General features: G+C 33.5%; 1 protein-coding gene across 4 annotated transcripts in view; it reads left to right on the top strand.

Annotated features, from left to right (window-relative positions):
* LOC134529751 (calcium/calmodulin-dependent protein kinase type 1) overlaps positions 1-20,063 on the top strand; it is a 111,299-nt gene that overhangs the window by 63,906 nt on the left and 27,330 nt on the right. For 2 of the 4 annotated variants that reach the window (XM_063364146.1, XM_063364148.1), the window contains 4 exons: positions 6,866-7,006; positions 8,569-8,695; positions 11,541-11,628; positions 15,019-15,142. In XM_063364146.1, the coding sequence (XP_063220216.1) occupies positions 6,866-7,006; positions 8,569-8,695; positions 11,541-11,628; positions 15,019-15,142 (480 nt within the window). The remainder of the gene's footprint in view (positions 1-6,865; positions 7,007-8,568; positions 8,696-11,540; positions 11,629-15,018; positions 15,143-20,063) is intronic. The other 2 variants (XM_063364147.1, XM_063364149.1) reach the window with 1 other exon arrangement.

Here is a 20,063-nt window from a genome sequence, read left to right as displayed (position 1 = left end):
TACAGGGGTGTGCACGATACAAAAAACAAACAAACACAATACACAAGAGACACCACAGACAAAGGACACAAAACAAAACAAACAAAAAAAAATATATATATATTAATAAATTCAAAAATACATAAAATTAGTGGATTAAGAATACACATTTAATTGAATTGGCTGCAAGTGCTACTAAAATAATTTACTAATTGGCTAAGCTTGTTACTATTGGGTCTAAACTATTATAATTGCTTATTAATCTAAAAATAATATCTTTTTTCTCTTGATTGTACAGAAAGTAGACGTAAGTCGACTATGATACTGGGGGACTCTTAAACCAGTATTATCTAAGATGTATTTACAATTGATTTTAGAAGAATAACAATTGGAAATAAAAAGATGGTCAAGGAGGGCACGCCGATCAAAAAGTGATGTTAATTTAGGAAGGGGAAATGATTTTTGAGTAATAAGTTTAATACATTTGTTTTGAATATTTTCAATTTTATCAATATCAGATGAATTAATGTTGTTCCATATTACTGAACAATATTCTAGTTTTGACCTAATAAGTGCTAAGAAAAGAGAATTAATGGAATCTGAATTAGTGGCATGGTAAGTAATATATTTAATTAGGGCAAGTGTTCTTCGAGAACGAGAAATTAAAAAATCTACATGTTGATGAAAAAATAATTTAGAATCAAGAATAATTCCAAGATCTTTTAAAGCAGTCGTTTTTGGAATTAAATTCTCTAATTTGTACTCATAGTTTATAGGAAAATATTTCCTGGTAAAGGAAATTATTTTTGTTTCATCATGATTAAGATGGACAAGATTTGATTTGCACCAAAGATTAACTGCCTTGATGTCAGATTGCAATAAAATGCAATCATTGACTGAGATGATTTTTCTACAGATTTTAAGATCATCTGCAAACAGAACACCAGTAGAGTGGGACAAGACATGTGTGATATCATCAATATATAGATTAAAAAGTAAAGGAGATAAAGTACCGCCCTGAGGAACACCAGAACAGGCATTGTGAAGAGTTGAATTACAGTTGTTAATAGAGACAAAGAAACTTCTGTTACTGAGGTAACTCGAAAACCAATTAACAAAGTTGTCAGATAAACCAAAATTGGATAGTTTAACAAGTAGAAGTGGATGACTAACAGAATCGAAAGCTTTGGCTAGATCAAAGTAACAGGCATCAACCTGGCCCCTGTTAGTGACTTCATAGTAGATAGGATTGAGGAAGGTAATTAAATTTGTAGCAGTAGACATTCCAATTCTAAAGCCATGTTGATTTACAGAGAGTCTTATTTTTTAAGGGAAAGTTGATAATTTTGAATATAATTTTTTCAAAGATTTTAGAAAAGCCATTTAATAAAGATATAGGTCGATAGTTTGATACCTTTAATTTAGAACCACTTTTGTGAATCGGAATAACTTTGGCAATTTTCCATACATCAGGAAATACTTGAGTTTTTAAACTCATGTTAAATAAGTGAGTTAAAAGAGGAACTAAAAGATGAGAACAGCCTTTCAATATGAAATTTGGTATCCCGTCTGGACCCATTGACATAGATGTTTTTAAAGTCTTTATGCCCCAAAGTACTAAACTTTCAGATATTATGGGAGCAGAAATTGTGTCATGTGATACAGATGAACAGGAAACTTTGTTTGTGTGAGTAGGTGGCACATAAACACTAGAAAAATAATCCACCAGCGTATTGGAAAGTATTTTAGGATCATTGGAAACACTACCGTTAACTTCAAGAGATAGATGATCATAATATACATGTTTCATTATTTTTACCAGGCGCCAGAATTTCTTCGGGTTATTCTTGATATTATTATTAATTACTCTTAACCAATTGATTTTATCACGTTTGATTAAGTGCTTGGCCTGTTTACGAAAAAATGAAAATTTAGAGAAATACAATGAATTACAGTTTCTTTTATAAAGTTTGTGAAAATGCTTCTTGGACTTCAGAGCTTGAATTAGATCTTTTGAAAACCAGGTTGGGTAGGAGGAAACCTTTCTTGTTAAAGTAGGAATGAAGGCGTTCATATTTGTGCATATACAAGAATTAAGTTCATCAACAAGATTATTAACATCAGATGATTTAAAGAAATTAGACCAATCATGACATCTAATACCATTATAAAGACCAGCATAATCACCATTTTTGAACGATTTAAAATTGACAGAAGAATTGGTCACATGAGAGAGACTATCTAATATTAATTTGATATTTAAGGCTGGGTGATATAGGTCTTCCTTATCAAGAGCTTCATCTGCCTTAGTTATTAAACACTGAGAAACATTGCTGAAACAAAGGTCTAAAAGATTTTTGGATGATTGAGTTTTATTGTATTGTGTTAAACCAAGAATAGAAATAAAGTTAATCAGGTATTGTGCCTTGTTTTTAATATGCGTGTGTAAAATCTGGGTAGCTTGTTTGTTGGTCCAGTCAACTCCAGGTAAATTAAAGTCACCCAAAATCAAAATATCGTCTTGATAGACGGTGAGTTTATCTTCTAAGAACTCAAGATAAGAAAGGTAAGTGATAGGGGATGTTTGAGGGGGAAAGTAAATATTGCCTAGAATAAAAAATTTTGTTGGGGTTAAATAAATTTTTAGCCAAAGAGCTTCAATTCCAGGATAACTGAAATTATGTAAAGATTGAACAGATGAAAAGGTGGATTTGTTCACTGCTATAAGTACACCACCACCACGCTCTTTCAATGCCAGTAATTCGTTTCTATCACTTCTATAAATGTGATATTGGTCAGTAAAATAGTGAGAGTTAATACTAAATTTTTTGAACCAAGTTTCTGTAAGACAGATAATATCTTTTTGACAACTGATACAATTATCAAAAAAAACAATAGATTTAGTTCTAAGGCCTCTAACGTTTTGATGAAGAACTTCACGGTCAATGGAAATACAAGACATGGACACTTATGATGCTCCTCCCGGCACCTGGAAAGAGATCGAAGCAGTCACAGGTTTGGGACTGGCCCTACCTGTAACACCGGAATTTTCAGACGTAGACTCATTGCCAGCAATTTGTTCAGGATGTAATTTCCCGTAGAATGGGCTAATTAGGCAACCACTCGGCCAAAACACTATGTTGTTAATTCGAGTGAAATTGTCTTCCAGAACCGAAATGTGAAAGGAGGCATATGTGTTAAATTTTGTTTTTTAGTTTAGCTACTTTAACATGTGATAGATTGAGTTCACTGGAGATATAGTCCACTATTTCATGCTCCTGAACGGTCGGATCAAAACGGGTAACAAACAAGGCTTTTGTTTTTTATAAAACAGGTTTACCAACGGTTTTGAGGGAACTAATGTTTCTTATGCCGATTTGCATAGTCGTTCTTTTGCGATCCTGTTCCCGGTTGGGTGCAGAGGAAACGTTGATTGCGGGTTTTCGTGCACGTTGCACCACAGTAAATCCGTCTTCGTCAGCTCCCATGTTTTTGTTGCAACCCTTCGTTTCAACATACAAAATAAAATATTTGTTTCCTGTCATCTATATATTTACCAGATAACCAAGTTTAACCTAATTAATTACTTTCCAAACACATTTGGAAGTAATACTTCAATAATTCATGCCCGACATGTACACAAACATTCATATGTACATGCATACACACAAACAAACATATATACCCCTATGTGTACAAAATTCCACTCTTCAACATATTTGAATGAAGGCCTACTTGTAACCTATACACATGTTTATAAATATTAATTTACTACAGATATACATATAAATAACATACTATAAATATTACCGTGCACTCATATCCTATATGAATACAAACATGAGTTCATGAGAATGTTTTACTTTCAGATGACTATTAAATTAATGATGATGAATATCATGATGAAGAAGAAGAAGAAGAAGAAGAAGAAGAAGAAGAAGAAGAAGATGATGAAGATGATGAAGATGATGATGATGATGATGATGATGATGATGATGATGATGATGATGATGATGATGATGATGATGAAGATGATGATATGATGATATGATGATATGATGATATGATGATATGATGATATGATATGATGATATGATGATATGATGATATGATGATATGATGATATAATGATATAATGATAATGATAATGATAATGATAATGATGATGATGATGATATCCTTAGCTGAATTGTGAGCTTGGTAACATCAGTTAAGGGTGTGGTTGGAAACCGCAAAAACACCTAAGGTTTTCTTGATAAGGTGATCCTGCGATTGAACAAATATACACATACGTACTCATGCCTACATTACACACACAATATATGCATGGGAACATATTTTTAAACAATTATACATATTTTCATTAAGCTGTTGTAGAATTGTACTAAAATGCAAGCAAAAATTTAATTCACCCATACTGTAAATAAAATACACTTTCTGAAATTCTTCCCGGACTTGATGGCCAGATTCTGCCGAACTAATTGATGAATCTGGCTGGATATCTTCCAAACCACCTGCATTTTCACGCAACAATCGCTGAGCAGCTTGGTATTGTTTTATTGCGTATGACATGTTTCTTTTAGTTTTTAAATATCGTTTGCCATTCATTAATTTCTTGGGGAGCCATTTTTGCAAGAAAAATCAGTGAATGTAAAACGGTACGATTAATTTCCCAAGACTGACAAAGCCTGCATCTAAAACCAGCACTTGTTTTTACTAAACTCGCCACCCACGTATTGGCATTTGTTCACCACGCGAACGCGACAGACAGGTAGGCGAAGCCAGCCCGGGGCGGAGGGCAGCTGAGGTCCGGCAACCCTGCGGCTGGCAGCCAGGCTGTTTACCTGCTCGCTCGTGGAAGGGACAGGGGGAGCTAATGCTCAGCCAGACTTCACGGCGCCAAGTGAGTAGTGGGTTGCATCCGATATATTTTGGAATTCCAGGCGCCAAGAAAACATGCATTCACCTCTTGATATGGATCTGTATTGTGATGGAGCTCAGCTGGGCCTCCGACAAATTACCACCTAAAACAAGATTATTACTAAGGGGGTAGACAAACATGAAATGGTAGAGCACTAGCATGAGGTACCCGAGACCTAGTCTGCTACCTATACAGGTAGTGTAGGGAAAGTTTCACGAACTGAAAAAAACATAATTAAACAATTCAGACACAGATTTATTATTTACCAAAAATAATGTTCACAAATAAATAAACAAATAAATAACTGACTACATAACTAAACATTAACGTGATGTCGGCCGTCACACAAGTTTTAAGTATTTATTTTTAGACATGGCCGTTCTCCCGTCGCCGCCAATCCGCTAAGGAACCGTCTACTCCGCGGCCACTACATGTAAGCTTTCAACAAGACGTCGATTACTGAACTACGTTTAGTAAGACATAAATGAACTGAATAACTTATGCAATTCCATTACACATTAATATGGACTTATTAAGTACTGGACGGAGATCGTCCAGCCCGAAGTTCCATCTCACCAGCCATCACTGCCAATCACTTACCCTCACTACGACACAGCGATACGGCCCCGTACCAACGTGGATCACCCGTCCAGAGAGGTCCCGCAGACGAAAAAGCCCCGGTCCCTCCCTGGACGAGAGTTTTACCTCCTGAACGAGCTCACACCGAAAACACCAACGCCGGGAAAAACTTAGCCACGGGGAAAATGGCTGTCCCCCTTCCCGCAAGGAAAAACAAAACACGTGAGGTAGACAATTCCTACTGCGCAGGCGCGGAGATTTCCCCTTCCCCTCTCGCGCTGCTCGCTTGTTTCTGCCCACGTTTCCAAACTCGGACGCAAGATGGCAACACTAATCAGGACAGAGTCCTCGAAACGAGTACACGAAGCCGAAAATGACAGACGAAAACAAAACCGACACTATACATCGGATTTTTCTGGAACGGCGTGTTGCAACCTCTCGGCGGGCCCTGGCCAGCAACCCGCGAGAATTAGCAAACCACGCAGCCTCGCAAAAGCCCGCGGTGCCTGCAAACTACCATCACAGCAACCTATATTCCGCTACCCGTGTGTCAAAATCAACCGGCCGAGCCTGGAAACGCGCACGTACACCAACACGTTAACCAGACGAGATACAAAAGTAAAATAAATTAAAAAAAAAAGTAAAGAAATTTTCAGACCGTGACAGTATTACTATTATGAATGTCACACTTTTTATTGTTTTTTATAGAAGTATATGGTTGTATGCATTTGAAGTTTATATGATATTTATTAAAATTAGCTTATTTTATGACCATGCACAAATACTACTGGTCAATTTTTAAAATTTTTAAATTATGTCATTAAATAGTTCACGTATATGACTCGCACTATATCAAAACTTAGCAAATTTCATCAAGTATTTTTTGAGATCCATATTGCAAGAAATGCTACAAAACTAAACTTTGAGCTCATGTAGCTCACAAACTACCAGTTTTAGAGACAATTCTTCACTTATGGAAATTTGTTTATATGTAAACATTATTTAAACACTAAAATCAGGAATAAAATTTTTTGGGTCATACAGCCTTAAACACAATAACTTAATCAAGTTAAAAGGAATTCAGGAAATTTCAAATAACTAAATATTGCAGGTTCACAACCTCTTATGTAAATTGTGTTATTTTTCAATCTCACGATACAAAAATCAGCAAAAAAAATTTTTCACCACATGTAGTTATCATGTGTGACTATTACTGTTTTATCAGTACAAATTAACACAAAATAAATATTTACCTTGCAAAGATTGATTTTAGAATTTTTTTTTCAACTGCCTAAAACCTATCTATTTTGATATACATAAATTTTGTATGTGTTTAGGCAGTGTATTAAAAAATCTCTTGCATCTTATATCTAATGTTTGTTTCAGCTCCTGAAGTTTTAGCACAGAAGCCATATGGAAAAGCAGTGGATGTGTGGAGCATAGGAGTCATATCTTACATCTTACTCTGTGGATATCCTCCTTTTTATGATGAAAATGATGCTAATTTATTTGCACAAATTTTGAAAGGTAAGTTGTTTTATGGATTGAATTTTTTAAATTAGTTTTTCTGAAAGTATAATTTGTTGTGAAAATTAATTAAATGTTGGAGTTCTGTATCTACCTATATACCTGATGTCCAATGGGCCAATATGCCATTTCTTTGCAAAAACTGTTATGTGGTCTCTAGAATTTGGTGTTCCCAGACCAAAGAATTTCCTTTACTGCTTTTAGATTTTTTTTCCTTTGCAAAAAGGCTGTGATCATGATGTTTGTTTATGGTTTATGTACCTTATTCTATGAGTTAATATTTGTAGAGCCACTCTTCGTCTTAATTTTACCTGCTAGAGGATTTTTAACTACTAGTTCAAACACAAGTGGTAATTTGGGTCAAGTTTCCATCATCTACAGGATTATTCTGGTGTAAGTCAAATCACTCTAATGGCTCAAACTAACTAAAAGTAACTTAGTAATAAATTTGTGAATTTTTAATACCGTTGAAAATACTTTTAAGATTTAAAATTTAAAAAAATGTGGGGTGCATGCAATAGACAATTGATGCATGAATAGTTCACCTAAGTCACTAACAATTTTATTACACTGAAAATGACATGAACTGAAGTGTGAGTTTTCTCACCAACACTCCTTTTACTGGGAATTTTTTTATTGTCTTCTTATACATAATACCATTATTTTTAAGAGAGTCATTTTTAAACACTAATAATGTGTAGATTCTTCAAACCGATGCCAAAAGATTTTGCAAGAAATATTTTCCTTCTCTCTCTGTAATATGATTACTTAGAAACGCTGAAATTTCAAAACGAGTGTAAAATGTCACGTGATTACAAAATCTGAGATTTATGTAGTCTAATAATTACTTTTGTATGTGTTCATATGTGTTGTTCAAATCACTGCTTACATGCTTAACTTGTGGGAACATTGAGCTGCAATAAATTGTATCTTACTTGCAGGGTTAAATCAAAACTATCTACTCCTAATAGGCCATAAGCCAGTTCAGTGTACAGTGACCCAGCTTTAAACCTGAATGATGGAAACCAAAAAAATTAAACGTTACTGGAAAATTACTCTCCCCATGAAAATATTTTAACCTTGGATGTATATGAAATGTCTTATAGTTACACAACAATGCAATAGTAGTTTTGAAGCATTGCCACTATTATACCCTCAAATACCAGTATTGATTATGTGTGTATCTTGAGTTGTTTTGAGCCATTTTTGACACATATTGTGAGCAATTCCATCATATTACTGTTTCTTTATACATCACACCTATGGTGTAAGGGTACACTGTTTTCATTGCTTTGCAATGTGATTTCTCATCTGATTTGAAATTTAGTTATGTTTAATTTAGGCATGAATGTAAAATTTTAGACTGAAGTAATCTTAAGGTGTTAATGCAATATTTTTTTACAGATGCAAAACAATTCTTTCACAATGCCATTCAGTATGCTTGTTCTTACTTTTATGTTTTTGTTAGATAATCCTTTGTAAAATATAATTTTAAATAATCATTATATTTTGTGCTTGTTTTTGTATTGATGTTTAGAAGAAATTGCAACTTTTTTCTCTAGGTGAATTCGAATTCGACTCTCCGTATTGGGATGATATCAGTGATTCTGCTAAAGACTTCATACGTCAACTTATGTGTGTAGACGTGGAGAAAAGATATACTTGTCGACAAGCTCTTTCACATCCCTGGTAAAAATTTACTTTTACATATGTTGCTTTAAATTTTAATTTATATTATTAATGACTTATTAACACTTTCAGGATTGAAATGTTATTTATTCACCCAAAAATTTAAATTTAATTTTTTGTGTTAACAATACAGCTTACCATGTTTTTGTAGTTAAGACATGTTTGGAATTTGTTTTATGCTTCACTGACACTTGATCCAATTGGCTTGACAAGACTGCATCTGACCCTTTTATAAAGTGTTTGCTGGGAGCATGTTGACATTACTTTGCAGGCAAATTTATAAGATCGTTAACATCCTTGTCAAAGCTTGATCGAAAAGTATTGCTATCATTAAAATTAATAACAATAGTAAACTGTGTCAGAGTTTTGACTCTGAACTCTACAGAAAATGGGCTATTATGCTGTTTACTCAGTAAGGGACAGAGTGTGTGTGTGTATAATGTGGGCAATATATCAACATCATTATTGAATTATGCATGCAACTCTGTAAAATATCACCTATCCACATGATGCCGTCTATCATAGTACATGATGAATATACAACCATGTGGAAACAACAATGTAGTATTCGTATATTAAATATGACTAGTAAAACATTTACCAGACAAATACTAAATTTTAATAAAAAAAAAACTACATGTTAATATTTGAAAAAGTAAATCTATTAACATTTTAAAATGAAAATAACAGCATATAAGTGGTCATAATTTTTTTGTCATGCAATTACAATATGTCAATGTGTTCATCAATTAGCTTAAAGACTACTTGAGTTTAAAGATTTAATTTTAAGTTTATACTCCCATTACCTGGAAAGTTGCCAAACTTAAATAGTACTTTTTTTTTTAATGAAGTGTAGTGTAAAGTAGTCAAAGAAAAGAAACTTAACAATAAATTTCAGAACAGTGGTGTTAATTAATGACTGCTTGGTTCTAGTGAACTAGCATCACCATTTTTGTGTGTTTTAAAGTCAATGGCAATCATATTTAGTTTTGGCATTGTTTAGTATACGTTGGAAAGAATGTGGAAATGGTGATAAGTTTTTTTGTTCGAACCTCTTCGGATTTACGTTGTGAAAAATATGTCAGAGTTTACATCAAAAATATACAGTTAAGTCCCCACTCCATGTCCCCATATAGCAGCCAAATTGCATTTCTGAAAACTTAATTGCTGCAGAAATATTATTTCCTTGCTAGGGGCTATTTTTAAGTTTAAAACTATGTTCCTGAATTACATAAATATTCCTTTGCCAATAGTTTCTTAATAACAGTTCTCTTAGCAGATGTTCTTATTATATAAAAAAAACTTTAATTTACATAGAATTTAACATATCCAAGCAATGTTTTTCTACTCTTTTATGGTTTCAGTGAACTACTAAAACCAGTTTTTATTGTTTTAAGATGTTTTTATTGTTAAATTTGACATTTACTCCTGATTTTGTTTTTGAAATAATTTGCATGCAATTTTTTTTTATAAGTTGTACCTGAGATTTTACTGTAATAGACATTAATATTTAATTTTTAAGTGTTCAAAATTATATATTGTAAAAAAAAATATGCAAGTTTCAGAAATGTAACTTTGCAAAATCAAATAACAGTCTACAATTTTCAATGTAGCATTTATATTAAATATACTATTTAATAAAACATTACTTTATAGATTATATAACTATTTTAGCATTTAGAATGGCAATTGTAAGCCAATGATGGCTAACAGTAGTTGGGATGCTTCGCATTATAATCCGGGCCACCCATATAAGAAATTTTATGAGGAAACTTCAAAGATGTGTTTTACTATGAATGACTAGATTGCTTGAATATTAATATTTTGTACTTTTTGGAACTACTTTTTACATCTTAAAGAACCATAAAACTAAACCTTTGTATTTTGCATCGCTCTGCTAAATGGTTTGAGATCACTTACCGTCTTAATAGTTGTGCAGGAGCTAAGCTGCTTGCTCAAATGTAAAATATTGCCTTGAAAGGTTTGAGTCCTGGCAGAATATTTGGTTCTTGTCACATAATGGACACAGGATCTACTCCTAACCAATCCAACATTGTCAGACAAGAGTATAGGCAACATGATATGGCAGCAAGTGATGCTTGCTTGACTCAGGGCTTTTTTCTTATATAAAACTGGTCAAGGGACTACACTTTCTTCAGAAACTTACAGTTTATGATACATGGCCCCATAATTTAAAGCTGTTCCCTCATTCTTGTGACATGATCTGATGTCTTTGTGCTAATTTTATTGATTCATTCCTATATGTTTTATGGACTCTGTGCAATTGAAAATAAAAGAACACTAGATTAACATTTAATATACTGTATATTAGCTAGTATTTTTTACACTTGTTTTAATTATCAGTAGTAACCAACCCTCTAAAATAACTCCTGTTATTCAGAAATTTCTATTTCCATAATGTTTCTAATACTCTCTAGTCTAGATGCTATGTCTTCCACTGATTTAGTTACTATTTTCAACATCAGAATCATTATCTGCATTTTTATTATGTGGCATGTCACCTTGCGTGCATTGGCCAATTTCGGATGTGCTTACCTGTTGCAGTTTCTGCTCAGGTAGTGCTTGCCCGATTTTGGTTCCGACGGGAGGGGCTGTACACAGACTTGCGGTGATCTTTTCTTTTGTCTTTTTGTCTTGTCATTATTTCATGTAGCCTTTTCATTTTGTCTTTTATTGTCCTAATCTGTAAGTGTTGTGCCCGCCGTTAAAGCCTACGCTGTTGGTGGGCATGTGACAAATGAACAAAAATAAAATAAAATAAATATTCCAACAGAAATTTTTTTTAAAGAAATATTTGTTCCTAACTACAATTTTTTTTTTTCAGGATATCTGGAAATGCAGCTAGCAACAAAAATATCCATGGCACTGTATCAGAACAGCTTAAGAAGAATTTTGCTAAATCTAGATGGAAGGTTTGTATTAATTTTCCACTTTACAGTGATGACAAATTTTACTAATCATAAAGCAATTTGTATACAAGAACTACAATTTTGAAATTATCAGCATTTTCCTTATTGTAAATTTGTTACAAAATATTTCTTTTAAAAGAAATACAGTTAAATTTTGATTATATGCTTTGCATCTTATCCGCTTAACCGGTAGTCCTGTGTAATGAACAAAAATTTAAGAAATAACCATGGAAATTGATTGAAAGTATTGTTCGTAGCATAGGTGTTGAGTTTTTCATACCCTTAATTAGTTTACTTCTACATGTGAAAAAAAAATTGATTAAAAAAACATTACAATTGGTTTTAATTGACTTCGGTGACATTTCTTATGGCACCATCCACCTGGTAGATGCATACACAATAATGGGGCACATTACCTGGCTGTTCGCACTTTCACACATACTGAAACATAGTGATATTGAAATTTAGACACCCATGAGCCAATCACGTCACATAGTGTCTGTGAAGTAGAAAACTTGCTAGGTGCGCCATCACCAGTATTAGTGTTGGTGATGTTGCTGAGCCTCAGCTACATTCTGAGAACCCAATGATCATTGTTTCTTATTATTCTCACAAACAAACTAAACTTCTTATAAACATCAGTTCATCATCTGGACAAAATGTTTTATTTTAAGTTCAGTAACGAAAATCCTGCAGTCGCTTGCGAGGCATGGGGAATTATATGTTCAGTTTTGCGAGCCGCCCCCTAACACAGCTACTCCCTTAATTGCCCCAGCGATGATCAACTACAAAGCTATGAATTTGCATACACCCGAAGGAAGTGTAAGGTGCGTAACCTCTCCAACTATTCACGGCACTGCCTTCACAAAAACATTACAGTATTCAACTTTTCTTCCCCTCGCCACAAGGATTTTTTGACAGATATTACAACAAGAATAAACCACAAATAATTTTTAACCAATAAAAAAAAACATGGAAATAATACCAGCCAATCATGGCACATGCAACAGCAACCCGATGAATTTGGGAGTCTTTTCTCTCACGCTTCAAACTCTCTGGCTTTCCCTCTCATTCTAATGCAACCAGCCAAATATTGAATCAGCTCGTTCAAACAAAGAATGAAGGTGAGAAAAAAAAAGAAAATTATGTTAAAATGGAATCACGAGTAAAGAAAAAATAAGCCATCCTTTAAAAATACTTGAAAGCACATCAAAACCTAAATACACAAATAAATAAACAGGTAACAGAGAAAGCACATCAAAATCTAAATACACAAATAAACAAACAGGTAACAGAGTTAGAAGCTAGAAACTGTATCGTTGTTGATTTTAGTGTCTGTCAAACAGTATTGTTCACTTTGTGCAAAACATTAATATATGGATTTCAGCCCATGCATCTTTGAATTTTTCTTACCACAGAGCCTGCTATGTATGTAATTTAAATGTATATACTGGTTTGAATACAATGAAATCAGCATGTAAACAAATATCTCCAATTTTTTTTTTTCTTTGGCTGTATATTTATTTATAAATGCTGGTGAAATGTGAAATGTGGAAAAATTTCACAGCAGATGTTTCATGTTCAGAGGTGCCTTCTTGCTAACATCTGTGAAATTAAGTCTCTTTAAGATCCTGACTTGCATGTTAAAATATAGAGAAACAGTTGCTAAATAACCAGCTATTGTAATACATCTTTGAGGCCATAATATTTATGAAATGACTTTGCAAAGTTATGTCAACAATGGTTGTAGTATGTTAAGTTCATACTTTTACCAATGAAATGTCTCTTTTTTTTTTTTGTATCCCAGTGAATAGTACGACCATATGCAGTGTAAGAAAATCAACATGCCTGCAAGACGCACTACAGGATTTGCTATTGTACTCTCCTCAGATCTTCTTGAAACTTTTTTTTTTTCCAGCAAAATTAGTCTCAATATATTCCCCCCCCCCCTTTCTAAATGCTAAGACCTGTACTGGTGTTTGTTTGTAACCTACTTGGTTCCAACATCTCGTAGCGGTACCATCAGATAAGAATGTTGGGATCATACTTCACTGATGCAGGGAGACAGTACAATGATGGTTTAAATTGCTCGTTTGTATGTTGTTCTTTTCAGCCTTCTTGACAGTTCAAAGTTTGTTGCTTGCATTAACAGGTATGAACAAAAATTCTTATTCCAGATTACAGCTAGTACAAGTGGAAGGATACTAGTTTCAGAGTTGTTTTTTTTTTTTTAAGTAAATTTGAATAAAACTTAATATAATGTCCTGATGGCATATTAAGCCTGTGCTATTTATTGGAGTGAACTTTTTTCTTTAGAATAAGTTGGTATTTGTGTGGTCATTTATCTATTATTGTGGAGGAAACACAAATGAGCCTCTTTACTTACTGAATTAGACCTTTATTAGTTATTGGAGCTTTTACCATAATGTTTGGTGACTATGGTTATTGCCCTGGGCTGTCAGAGATACTGTTAAAATAAAGTCTGCTGCTGAGAGACCGAGGGATTGACAGAAACTTACATGCAAAATGTTGAAGCACCTTTTGAATCAACTTTGCCAACATTATCTTCTTCACTGCTGACTGTTCACGTTTTTATTGAACACAAGTACATTAGAGTGATGGCTGTGTTGTTGAATTTGGCAGTCCATTGCAGAATTTTTTAAGTTGTCCATGTTGTAGAACACTGTACTCATGCTTGATGGAAGTATTTCTTGTGCTTCTATCACCTTACAGACTTTAACAAAACATATCTTCACTAAACAAGCTCAGTGGCACTAGCCAGTTTCCAGTAATGCCTTTCACCACAATGATTAAGTAACTCTCACTGGAGCACAATCATGATATGCACTGTGCTTGTGCACTTCACGGGCCATTTTAAAAAAGTAATGTGATCCACCCCACTAAATAAATTTGGTTTACAGTGTTGTAAAATATGTTCATTTTTATTTAGTTCTGCTTTTCCATTTTATACCTATGAATGTAGTGTCACTTTTTTTACATCCTATACTTTCATGGAACTTTAATGTACCTACCTGAAATGTTCTATTTTTTTTTATTGCAGTAAAATAAACATTATGGGACGTTACATGATTTCTCATTTCTTTCGTTTGATTGTGCGAGAAAGAAATGTTATGTCAAAGTTATTTGCATGAGGTGCCTTATAAGCTAGCATCTCTTGAAATTTGTGTTAAGCCTCCTGGTTAGGTTACCTTTTTTAAACTTGAGAGATTATTTTAATATCAGCAGCAAGAATAACAATGTAATAAAACTTATTCTGAACGATGTAGTTATTTTTATATGCAAATTCATATTGAAAATTTTAGGTTCCGCTGTTTGTGTGAATCAGTTAAAGACAAAACCATTTCAGGCAAATATTGTTATTTTTCTCCACAGCAATTGATGCACGCAATAGTGATGGTCCACAAGATGCAAAGATTAGCTCTGAATAATAGTAGCATGGATATTGCTGAAGCACACAAATATACGGCTATTGAGGAGGAGGCAGATGTTGAGGAAGGTACTTACTGCCATCGCCCACTGCCCTGTCCATTGTGTTGCTGTTCGCTAATGCCTTAGATGTCTGCCATAACCTAGATGCCCAGCCTTGAAAATGTGGCTTTTTTATGGTGTAGTTACATTATTCCTGTACAATTATTTTATCATGATGCTCCATATACTTAATGAATGTCGGTAGAGTGTTAGCATGTGGAAAGCTTTTAAAACTATATGTGCATTTTGTGCTTCTTGTTTTGGCATCTTACAGTTGATTTAAATTAGGCCTTTGTGGAGAATTAAATAGAAATTTGAGCAGCTTTATTTTTGCATATAATTTTTTCAGAATGATTATGTGTCTTACATGTATATATTTATTCAGTTTCAGGTGACAATGGAGTGGTTGAGATAAAGGAAACAAGTGTTATCTCTTAATTTTATTTTCTGAACTAAAAATTCTTTGGTAGTATTTACGTAAAAAATAAATTATAAATCATATTAATATTGATGAATTCAAACTGACTACAGTGTACCTGAAGATAGCTAAGATCATAAAAATCAAATGTTATCAAATTGATTTTATGAATAGAAAAGTATTAAGTATTGTCTGGCCTACACATTGGCTTTAAGCACATAGAAACAAATTTAGTAGCATATGATGCTTTAATATTTTTTTTGTTTTGAACACACTTAATTTTTATATTCATTAATAATATTTTGTCAATTTTTTAATGGCATCCCTTTAGTTTTGTGTACTTTCTTTCCTCTTGGTGGTCTTCATACAATTGATTATGTTATTAGCTATATAAAAATTTCTGAGTGTGTAATGCACTGATTCAATTGTTCAAAAAATTTATTGTAAAAGTTATTATTTTATATTTATTGAAACATTGTAATAGGTAGTTTTTTTTTTCTTTTAGTCAGTTTTAAATTTTAAATACCATTCCACTGAAGCAATTTTGACGGTTTTGTTCCATAAAATTTGTTATTTTATATATATATATAGTTTGGATACCATTAAGAAAGTTATTTTTTTTAATCCTGGAAAACGTAATTGTTTTCAGTCATTACAATCCTGATTAATGGTTTTATGGTCATTACATGCACATTTAATAAACTTTTAAGTGTCCCAGGATGAATGGTTCTTAGTACATATGTATTGTTCGGTAATTATTAAGTAAAAAATATGAAGCTCTCAGATCCATACTGTTATGCAATTTCCAAATCCTTCGTACATAAAATGTTTGTGAGACCTCAGACAAAATTGTGCAATAATTTTTAAATCTCTTTACCAATCAACTGCTTACAAGTGTCTGAAGTAAAGTTAAAATTATGTCATTTTAAAAAGGAGAAAGATAAACAGTAGACTCCTGGAAAAATGCAGATGTCGGGGGACATACCTCTGCCTTATCTTTTATCCGTTATATTAGGAGTGAACATCACCAAAAAATGATTCAAGCTTTAGTGGATGTGGTAAAGTGTGGTTTGTATCCAGAAGGCGAATGTAGAATAACTTTTTCGCCAGTGAATAGATACTATCTTCACTCCATGTGATACAAGAAAGGTTAGTATGCACAGTATTCCAAGACACAAAACTAAGGGTTTAGGTATTGAAAATGCTACACCTGTACCCTAACCGTATTTCTAGTGCACATTACCACTCCCAAACCCTTAGGAAACGTATTTTGGTGTTCTATCTGTTGGCCAAACTTCTATGCATTTGCAGAGCTCACTTTTTCAGTGATATCGTCCAGATAGTGGACCCGCGTGTGGTGCCATTAACTTGTATATATTCACTTTCATGAACATCCAGGGACGTACCAAGCGTATTAGTGTACCAAATGAAACTTTATGAGAGCAAAACTATCCTGGAATATAATTGTACACTTTATTGGTAATAACAAGAAATAATTGCAACTTAAAAGAAGCACTTGAGAAATTTGTTGAGCCTCCGTAGCAGTGTGGTAAAGTGCAAGGTACACAAAAGCAAGTGTATGGCTAATAGCAAGTTCAAAACCTGAAAGCAGGGAACTATTTTTTTTGTTTATTTTTTTATAAAATGTATTATTGCATTATGAACACTATGATATGTGTAAAATGAATTAAATATTATTTATTTGAGAAATTTCTGTAACAACTTCTAATATATATCTCAGTCCGTTGGTTTGGTTATTTCATTTAAGGTAGGCCTATGGACCCTAGTTTTTACTTAATACTAAAATAACATATATATATATGCAATATAAATGATAGTATGTATATGTGCATATAAATAATTAATTTTATATCCTTTATGCTGTGAAATATTTTTCAGTTACAAAAACTGTTTTACCAAATGTTGGTAAGAACTATAAAAAAAGACTTCTGTAGCTGTAAACCAGACACCTGATTGTTTTTTTTTCTATTACGCTCATGTAAATGTAAATAAGCAAATGTTGTGTAGAGACACGTCAAGTAGGTGCGCGTTCTGCAATGTGCAACTGTTTCTAACCTCGCGTAGGGCACCGTTTATTAAAACTGCTACCACTCTGGAATACAGCCCGCGAGTTAGGTTACGGTTGTATCCCAACATGGCAAGGCTTATTCGCTACCTTACCCGAATGTCTTGGAATACCGCTCTAAGTCTTTGAAAACTGCAGACTACGTGGTTCATGTTTGGTGCCATCTTCCCCTCCTCCTTTTTTTCACTCCTAGTGCTAGTCTGCCCAAATGAAAAGATAGTGAAGGCATGTAGCAAAAAGGATTTTTTGTGCCATTCATTTACACACACACACACACACACACACACACACACACACACACACACACACACACACACACACACACACACACACACACACACACACACACACACACACACACACACACACACACACACACACACACACACACACACACACACACACACACACACACACACACACACACACACACACACACACACACACACACACACACACACACACACACACACACACACACACACACACACACACACACACACACACACACACACACACACACACACACAACCTACTATTTTTTGTGTAACTTCTCACTAAGAGACAGGAATGATCATTTCATGACCTGAAAAGTTAAGCTCTGTGTACTTAAATTTTTTTAAAACATGAACCACCTGATTTTATTTTAGAAATGTATCTTCCTCATGAACAGCAGGTTTTTTCTACCACTTTTTCAGCTATACATTACTTTAATGCTACCGTAAAATATTTTGTTAATAGACCTCTAAATATTTATATGAAGAATAATGCACTCACCCGTGATACATGACTCACATTTCCTTTAATGTTTTCGTGCTTTGCGGGGTAAATTTTCAGTTATCGCGTGCCACGTAGGTTTTCATTTTACATGATATTTCTTATCACTAACGAATGAAATAAAAAATGAATTGTATTAAAATGATTTTATGTATTTTAAAGTGAATGGTGAAATGATAAGTTTATACCTTCTGTTTTTCTCTCCCTCTCTCTCAAGCATAAGTTCCCAGGTTATTGATCGACACGAATCACAGAGAAATATATACACTATTATATAAAAATGGTAATAGATATGAGAGAGAGAAAATTCTGTGGATGTTGAGAAAAATGACTGCTTGTGGAAAAAATATATTTATAATGTAATTTCCCAACGTTTTAATTTTCTAAAGTATTTTATTTTTATATTGTCTAATATCAAAAGTTTTTTTTTTTTTCGGTTTTATATAGTTTCATGGTATAAATTGCACATGATTACAACCGGGCCTTTAAAAGTACTACTGTATAATTTCATAAAGTTTAATGTTATACGTGTTAAGGGACCGGTCTAGCCAGGGGTGTATTTGTGCTAGTGAGGCTGAATGATAAGTGCGATAGTCGGTGATGCTTTAAGCGCAAGGCTCTGAACCAACACACATTCTTTATGTCATACATAGGGCAACTATGATATTTAAGTAGTGAGGTGAAATAAAGATATAGGTGTAATTAAAGTCCCTTGAGTTCTTTCAATAATATGTACCAAGTGTTTGATGCCTAAAAATTACTCTGAAAACATGCATTTTATCCATGTTCACTCTTCTGAAAAAACAGTTTAAAAATGAAATCCAGAAACAGGGCTACTCATCCGCCCTCAGCGAACTCTTAAATACTTTCCGTAAACAGACACCACTCGGATAACTTGAGCAGTTTTTAAATTGTGTTTTCTGCACTCCGTATGTGTGCCCAGGTGGGCGAGGGCGTTAACAACTGTTTCTAACATCATTCTTCTTTGGATGTGTACTTCCTTAAACGAAAAAATTCAGTCCACATGTTCAACCTACATATTAACTGTGATCAGGGTAGCCTTCTTTATGATATTAAGACTTTTTTATTGGAATTTTCTTGTGAGTTCTGCACTCTGCTTTATATTTTAGTAATATTCCTTTAAGAAAAATAATATATTTAAATATAAAAAATAAATGTTGACATTGTTTCGTTTTCATAAATGGACATTTACATGTAGTTAGAAAGTACGTAGTTTTGTGAGAAAGACATTGCAACTTTTAGCAAAGTTTTGCAGTACGATTACTGAAAAAACCCTAAAATGATTAAAAATTATGAGGAAATGGGAAAGAAAGTATGTTGTCACTGAAAGTCATTTACGTGACGAGTAAAAAAATAAAGATTTCTTTTTAAGTGATGGTATTGCAATACAAATTTTAACTGAAAGTTGAGAATTTGTTCTGTGTGATTCTTCAACAGTTTCCTGATTTATTTTGTTTATAATCTTTGTAGTGTATTATTAATTTTGGTCATTTGTGGCCGAGATAGGAAAGGCGCTTCATTGCCGTAAGCAAAATAGTTGCGGCCGGCAGCCATTTTACTCCATCACTTATTTCCTCGCATCACGGTAAACATTTAATCATTTAACACACTTATCTTCAGAGACATGTATTTACATAAAGTTTTTTA

This window comes from Bacillus rossius, chromosome 2 (assembly GCF_032445375.1).
Source record: "Bacillus rossius redtenbacheri isolate Brsri chromosome 2, Brsri_v3, whole genome shotgun sequence".
NCBI classification, from domain to species: domain Eukaryota; kingdom Metazoa; phylum Arthropoda; class Insecta; order Phasmatodea; family Bacillidae; genus Bacillus; species Bacillus rossius.
Note: the sequence above shows the minus strand (reverse complement) of the source record. Positions and strands in the feature narration are given on the sequence as shown.